The sequence below is a fragment of the Cynocephalus volans genome, chromosome 10 (assembly GCF_027409185.1).
Source record: "Cynocephalus volans isolate mCynVol1 chromosome 10, mCynVol1.pri, whole genome shotgun sequence".
NCBI lineage: Eukaryota > Metazoa > Chordata > Mammalia > Dermoptera > Cynocephalidae > Cynocephalus > Cynocephalus volans.
The window spans coordinates 106570924-106579516 of record NC_084469.1 but is presented as its reverse complement, the minus strand read 5'-3'; the positions used below and the strand labels follow the sequence as shown (position 1 = coordinate 106579516).

Sequence of the window (8593 nt, the reverse complement as noted above, 5' to 3'; positions counted from 1 at the left end):
CCAATTTAATTATTAATCCACCTTGATATTATTAACTTATTGGTATTTTGTATGTTGTTTCAGTTAATGTTTGATGCTCCTTTCATTTTCAGTACATATCTTTTGAAACTCCTCTGTTGAACCTGGTTTTATTCACAGCCATTATTTTTGTTTTGCAACTTCTCTTTTTCTTCAATTTGTTTATAGAGTGAACACATATTCACATATATCTGTGAAAATACAAAGGTAAAAAAAGCCAGTGAAGTCCCTGCTCTTTAGATCCTGCATCATTATGGTGAAGACACACTACAATGAAATTAATGTGTGTATGACGTAATGAACTCAGGGATAAATAAAAGACAGAATGTTATTCAGCAGGAGAGGAGAGAAATCTCATGGGTTGTGCAGGATTTTACTGAACACGGCATGGGGAGGTCTTTGCTTGTTAACTGAAGACCAGAACCAGGACTACAGTGTACTTATTGGACCTGTCAAAAAAGAGACCAAAACTGAGATCCTGAAAATGACAATGTAAAGATGCCACCTAAGGAAAGTGAGGAAAAGTCTTTCCTCATCTATTATCAGACCACATGGAAACTAAATCATGAAATCAATATTAAATATGTGCAGGAAAATATCTCTTTTAATATTTCATAGAAAAATGCAAAAAATTTTTTGTTCTTTGTATATTTTTCTTTTGTGAATTTTTTGTTTATTCCTTTTGTTCATATATATATATATATATATATATATATATATATATATATATATATATGAATGTTCAGTCTGTTAAGTATCTTGATTGCAAAATGGTATGTTTACTATCTCTTTTGTGAAACTTGTTCTAATTCTTTCCTTATTTTTATTAGCCCCCAGGGCATATAACAGGATATCAAATGTTTCCAAACCAACAAAGCATTTTCTTCATTACACTCTCTCAGGGACCATCTGAATTTATTAGATCATATTTTCCCCCATTCATGGACATTTAATTTTTTTCTCTCTGTTCATTGAGCATATTTTTTATATTTATTTAAACACAGGAGACTAAAAGTCTATTCTGAAATGGAACCCTAAGCTTACATATATATGGGAGATTTAAAACCTGGAATTTTGGCATTCAATTTCTACCTTTTTTTGGAGAAAGAATAATTTGAAAAAGACGTTGTTTATTCCTTTCTAATAGTGCAAGTAGGAGTGACAGGAACAAGGTATTAACATGGCCACAGAAGGCCCCAGCATGGGGCATGTTTATAAGTGTGCGTGTGCATATGTGTGTGTATGTGCACATGTGCACACTTTTAGGAATAAGAGCACATTTCAAAGAAAGGTCACCTAGGCTCAATATATTGCAAAAAGAGACTCATAATACAGTGGCCAGAACGTAAGGCAAAGGACAAAAATAAAAAGCAGTTGTATTTAAATTCTTAGGGTACTTTTGCAGTCAACTTTCTAAAGCGCAGATGCAATAGCATCTGGGCAGAGGGACTCCTTGTGTCTTGAATTGCCTCAGCATACAGTAAAAAATAACACTCTCTATTAACATGCTTCTTTGTATCTACTTTCTTTATCTTCATAGTACCTGTAACCAATTGACATGTTACACTATTATTTCATTATATTTATTTTTCTTTATTTTTTAATTTCTCTATCATTGGATTTTAGAGAGTTTTGTTTCTTAGCACAGATCTATCATTGCCAAGATAGTGACTGGAACATGATTGTAACTCAATTTATATTCCTCAAATGCATGAAAAAAAAGTAACTAAAATTTATAAGTACATGACCTTCGGAGAAAGGCTGAGAGTCAAACAGGGATTTCTAATCAAGATGGCAAAAGGGATCTACCAAAGGGGGGCAGACTTATACCCAAAATATAGGAATTGCTGTCTTGACTATAGAATATAAGTGGTAGCATTTATTAAGAGTGAGTAACGCACGCTTGGATGTCATTATTTTTCTTTTTTTTTTTTTTCGTAGTCATATCAACCACATGGAACCAGGGAATGATACACGAATTTTCGATTTTCTTCTTCTGGGACTTTCAGAGGAACCTGGACTACAACCCTTGCTGTTTGGATTGTTCCTGTCCATGTACCTGGTCACTGTGCTTGGCAACCTGCTCATCATCCTGGCCACGATATCAGACTCCCACCTGCACACACCCATGTACTTCTTCCTCTCCAACCTGTCCTTCGTGGACATCTGTTTCACCTCCACCACCATCCCAAAGATGCTGCTGAACATCCAGACACACAGCAAGGTCATAACCTATGCAGGCTGCATCACCCAGATATACTTTTACATACTCTTTGGAGTTTTGGACAACTTCTTCCTGACTGTGATGGCCTATGACCGGTTCGTGGCCATCTGTCACCCCCTGCACTACACAGTCATCATGAACCCCCGGGTCTGTGGACTGCTGTTTATGCTGTCCTGGATCATGAGTGCCCTGAATTCCTTGTTACAAAGTTTAATGGTGCTTCTGCTGTCTTTTTGTACAGACTTGGAGATCCCCCAGTTTTTCTGTGAAGTCAATCAAGTCGTCCACCTTGCCTGTTCTGACACTTTTCTTAATGACATGGTTATATACGCTGCAGCTATGCTGCTCTTTTGTGGACCACTCACTGGCATCCTTTACTCTTACTTTAAGATAGTCTGCTCCATTCATGGAATTGCAACAGCTCAGGGGAAGTACAAAGCATTTTCCACCTGTGCATCTCACCTCTCAGTTGTCTCCTTATTTTATGGTGCAAGCCTAGGAGTCTACCTTAGTTCTGCTGCTGCACACAACTCACACTCAAGTGCAGCAGCCTCAGTGATGTACACTGTGGTCACACCCATGCTCAACCCCTTCATCTACAGTCTGAGGAATAAGGACATAAAGAGGGCTCTGAGAAGATTCTTCGGAGGAAAGCAATGAAAGGACCATTTTTCTTTCTTTTGTAATTGTGCTAAAATATATATAACATAAGATTTGCCATTTTAACCATATTTAAACATACAATTCTGCAGAATTAATTACATTCACAATGCTGTGTAACCATCACCTCTATCTATTTTTAACCTTTTTCATCATCGTCTTAAACATAAACTCAAACATTACTTTCTAATTATTCCTCCATAGTGCCACCCACCCCTCATGTTTTGACAGCCTCTAATCTACTTCTGTCTCTGATTTAAAAAAAAAATTCTTTTCTTAAATGACCCATGATAACTGTATACGTTTATTGAGTGCAATATGTTGTTGGGTACATTTACACAGTGTGCAATGACCCTATCAGAGTATTTAACATATCCATCAACTCAATCATTTGTTATTTTTTTGTGTTGGGAACATTCAGAATCCTCTCTGACATCTATTTGAAATTATACAATAAATTTTCAACTGTAATCTCCCTACATTGGTAGAGAACACTAGATCTCATTCTTTCTAGCTACAATTTTGTATCTATTGACCACCCTCTTTCTATTCCTCCTCCACCACCCCTTCCAGTCTATATAACCAATATTCTACTCTCTACCTCTATTATGATTAACTTTTTTTAGTTCCAAATATGAGTGAGAACATGGGGTGTTTTTCTTTCTGAGCCTGTCTTATTTCACTTAACAATGTCCTCTCCAAACTAATCCATGTGGCGGCAAATGGCAGAATTTCATTCTTGTCTATGGCTGACTACTATTCCATTGTGTATACATACCACATGTTCTTTACCCAGTCATCTGTTCATGGATACTTTAATTGATCCCATTCTTGACTATTGTGAATACAGCTGCAATAAATGTGGGAGTACAGGTATCCATTCAACATGATGATTTCTGTTCCTTTGGATATATACCCACTAATGGGATAGCTGGATCATATCGTATTCTATCCGTAGTTATTTTGAGAAACCTCCATTCTATTTTCCATAATGACCATACTAACTTACATTCCCACCAAAACTGTATAAGAGTTATTTTTTCTCCATATCTTCACCGCAATTTGTTATTTCCTGTCTTTTTGATAAAGTCATTCTAAACGGAGTGAGATGATATCTCAATGTAGTTTTGATTTGCATTTCAATGATGACTGGAATTTTTTCATACACATGTAGTCCATTTCTTTATCTCCTTTTGAGAAATGTCTATTCATCTAATTTGCCCTTTGTTTTTATTGTGGTAAAATGTATACAACACAAGGACTGTCATTTTAAGCATCTTTAGATGTATAGTTGCATGGAATTAATTTCATCCACAATACTGTGGAATCACTACCTCCACATGTTTCTAATTTTTTTTTTTTTTTTACATTCCAAGTATAAACCCTGTACCCATTAAACAATAACTTCTCTTATTCCTCCTCCCCAGTTTCTGGTGACCTCTAATCTACTTCTGTCTCTGAATATTTTCTTTTTAATTTATTTTCATAACTGGCACATGTTAATTGTACATATTTATGGAGTACACTGTGATATTTGGATACATTTACACAGTATGCAGTAATCTAATAGGGAACAGTCCAGCAATCCCACTAGTGGATATACATCCAAAGGAATGGAAATCAACATGTTGAAGGGATATATGCAAATCCAATGTTATCACAGCTCTACTCACAATAGCCAAGATTTGGACAAACCCAAATGTTCATCAATGGATGGTTGAATATAGTCAACATGGTGTATATATACAATGGAATACTACTCAGCCATATAAAAGAATGATATTTGGTCATTTGAAGCAACATGGATGAGCCTGGAGGAAATTTTGTTAAGTAAAATAAGCCAGGTACAGAAAGAGAAACACTACATGTCCGCACTCATATGTGGAAGCTAAAGAAATTGATCTCATAGAGGTAGGGAGTAGAACAGCAGTTGAGAGAGACTACTAAGGGGTCAGGGGAAAGAGGAGCGGGGAGTTGGTGTCAATGCTCATTTTTTAAATCAGATTTTTTGCTATTGAGTTGTTTGAGTTCCTTCCATATTCTGGATATCAATCTCTTCTCAGGTGGATAGTTTCAAATATTTTCTCCCTTTGTGCACATTGTGTCTTCAATCTGTTTGTTGTTTCCTCAGCTCTGCAGAAGATGTTCAGTTTGCTGCTATCCTATTTGTTTACTTTTGCTTCTGTTGTCTCACATTATAACTCAATGGACATAGAAACTAAAAATAGGGAAAAACCTTCCCCAAATATAGCAGAAGTTAGGAAATAATAAAGATCAGAATACAAATAAATTAAGTAGAAAATTGGAAATATCAATAAAAGTAAGAGTTGTTTTTTTTAAAAAAAATAAACAAAATCAAGAAACCCATAGTTAGACTAACTCAGAAAAAAAGAAAGAAACTCAAATATATAAAATTGAAAAAGAAGTGGAGACATTACAATAGATGCCTCAGAAATAAAAAAGATCATAAGGGATTATTATAAACAATTATATGGCAACAAATTTGATAACTTAGAAAAATGGATAAATTTCAAAAACAAAATCCAAATTACCAATCCTGAAACAGGCAGAAATAGAAAGCCTGAACATACCAATAACAAACAAAGAGAATTACATAGTAATTGAAAATCTCCCAAAAAGAAAAAGCTGAGGACCAGATGGCTTCATGGCTGAATTCTACCATACCTTCAAAAGAAAATTAATAACAATATTTTTAACAGCCAGAGTAGATACTTTCCAGCACAATTTATATGGCCAGCTTCACCTTCATACGTAACTCAGGTAATTCCACAGGAAAAGGAAACTATATGCCAATATCAGTGATGAGCTTTGATCAAAAATCCTCAAAAATTAGTATTAGTAGCAAATTGAATTTAAAAACACATCCAATATTAATCATGACCGAGTGGGATTCATCCCAGTTATGCTAGGCTGGTTTCACATAGGCAAGTCAATCGATGTGGTACATTACACCACCAGACTGAAAAATAAAATCACATGTTCATATCTGTTGGCACAGAAAAAGCATTCAGCAATGTTCAATATCCTTTTTTGATTAAAACTCTTGAATGTTTACTTACAAATGGAAATTTCCTTATCATAATAAAGACCATTTAATAAAAAATCCCAGAGATAGCACTGCAATTAATGTGGAGAAACTTCAATTTTTCATCTAAGATCTGGTATGAGGCAAGGATGCCACTTCTATTCAACATAGCACTGGAAGTACTATCACACAAAAAAGAAAAAAGTTGTCCAAATCAGAAACGAAGAAGTAAAATTATCTCTATTTGTAGATGGCATGATCCTACATGTACGAAAGCTCCAAGAAATCCACCAAGAAACTGTTAGATATAATAAATGAACTCAGTAAGGATGCAGGATATAAAATAATCATACAAAAAGTTATGTCATATATATATATATATATATATACATAAATATAACAAAGCTGAAAATTAAAAACAAGCAATCCAATTTGTAAGAACACCAAAAATACTTATGAATAAATATAACCAAGGAGGAGAAAACAGTGTGAAATGAAAAGTATAAAATATTGCTGAAAGAAACTGAAGAGAAAAAAAAAAATTTCATGCCCATGGATTGAGAAGAATTACTATTGCAAAATGTCTATCCTAACCAAACCAATATATCGACTCAGTGCAATCCATATCAAAATCCCAACAGCATTCTTCACAGAAACAGAGGAAACAATCCTACATTTTTTATGGAATCGTAAAAGACCCCAAAAAGCTACAGCAATTCTGTGAATAAATAAGAACAATGTTGGAGCCATCACACTTCCTGATTTGAAATTATATTACAAAGCCATAGTAATCAAAACAGCAAGTTGCTGGCTTATTTTTATTTATAAAAATAAAAAGACACAAAAACTAATGGAACAGAATAGAGAATCCAGAAATAAACCCAAATATATATGGTCAACTAATTTTCAAGAAGGGCACCAAGAAGACACAATAGGGAGGGAATAGTCTCTTCAATAAATGGTACTTTGAAAACTGGATTACCTGTATCTAACACTATACACAAAAATCAATTCAAAATGGATAAAAGACCTAAGCATAAGCCCTGAAATCATGAACCTAGGAAAAAACATAGGGGAAATCTCATTGCCATTGTCCTTGGCAATGATTACTTGGATATCAAACCAAAAACTCGGGCTACAAGAACAAGAATAAATTAGTAGAAGTACATCAAACTGAAAAGTGTCTGCAAAGCAAAGGAAACAATTGACAAAGTAAAATGCAACCTACAAATCAGTTAAGAAATATTTGCAAAGCATGTATTTGATAACCAAGGTATATAAAGTAATCAGTAGTAAGAAACATATGAGTATAACCTGGTTAAAAAGTGGACAAATGATCTGAAAAGACATTTGATCAAAGACAACATAAAAATGGTTCACAGGGTCATGAAAAGGTGGTGGACGTTACTAATTATCATGGTAATGGAAATCAAAGGCACTGTGAGTTATCATGTCACACTTGTTAGGATGGCTATTATCAAAGAGACAAGAGATGACAAGTGTTGGTGAAGGTGTAAAGAACAGGGAACCCTAGTCCACTGTTGGTGCAGCCATTATGTAAGGCAGTGTGGAGGTACATAAAGAGATTAAAGATAGAATTACCATGTCACCCATTTCAGTTCCTTTTCCAAAAGAACTGAAATCACCACCTCACAGAGATACCTGCACTCCCATGTTCATTGCAACATGGTCACAATAACCAAGACACAGAAATAACTGAAGTGTGCACTACTGGATAAAAGGAAAAAGAAACCTATACACAATGGAATATTATTCAGCTTTAAGAAATAAGGTATCCCACCAGTGTTCACAACATGGATTGACCAGGAGGACATTATGCTAAGTGAAATAATCCAGAGAGAGAAAGGAAAATATTGCATAATCTCACTTAAATGTGAAATCTTTAAAAAGGTAAAATACATGAAATATAAAAAATATTTTTAAAACACTGATTACCAAGATGGGGGAGGGGATATTGAGATGTAGGTCAAAAGATACAAAGTGGCTAATATGTAAAATGAACAAGTAGAAAGATCTAAGGTATAACATGAGGACTGTAGTTAATAATAGTGTTCAGAGATTTTGATAAAAGGGTAGATTATAGCTCCTCTCACCACAGGAGGAAAAAACAGTAACTATGATAGAAATCAAAATTTGTTTTACAATTGTAACCATTGTATATATAACCATTTATCTATCTATCTATCTATCTATCTATCTATCTATCTATCTATCTATCTATATATCTATCTATCTATCTATTCATCTATCTATCATCTGTCTTACAGCATCATGTTTTGTGTCTCAAATATACACAGTAATATTTTTTATTATTATTTTTCCTTTCTGCCCTAACCAGTTTCCCACTGGGAAATCAGGTGTTTAGGGATTGGAATAACAAGAGGAAATTATGTCAAATGAGCAGATATAAGGATCTGTAAATATCTCCTCTGCTGTTGTTCCTCAGAGTGTTCAACCTTGGGCTGCACGGGATGTGGTTATTTCTTTTGGAATCCTAAGTCTGGCTAGAGGACTGTTGCTTGACTCTTTCCTGCTGTCTTGTCTGAGGACAGAGCCTTCATCTCCATCATCAACCACCTAGGGAGGAATTCAGACTTCCACATGGAGACCTTCCTCTCAGAGAC

The 8593-nt window shown here is 34.7% G+C and overlaps 1 protein-coding gene across 1 annotated transcript; it reads left to right on the top strand.

Annotated features, from left to right (window-relative positions):
* Positions 1-1957: 1957 nt before the first annotated feature.
* LOC134386900 (olfactory receptor 7A10-like) lies at positions 1958-2902 on the top strand. Its single transcript, XM_063109041.1, has one exon. It carries the CDS (start codon positions 1973-1975, stop codon positions 2900-2902), a length of 930 nt encoding a protein of 309 aa, XP_062965111.1. The 5' UTR covers positions 1958-1972.
* The last annotated feature ends 5691 nt before the right edge of the window (positions 2903-8593 follow it).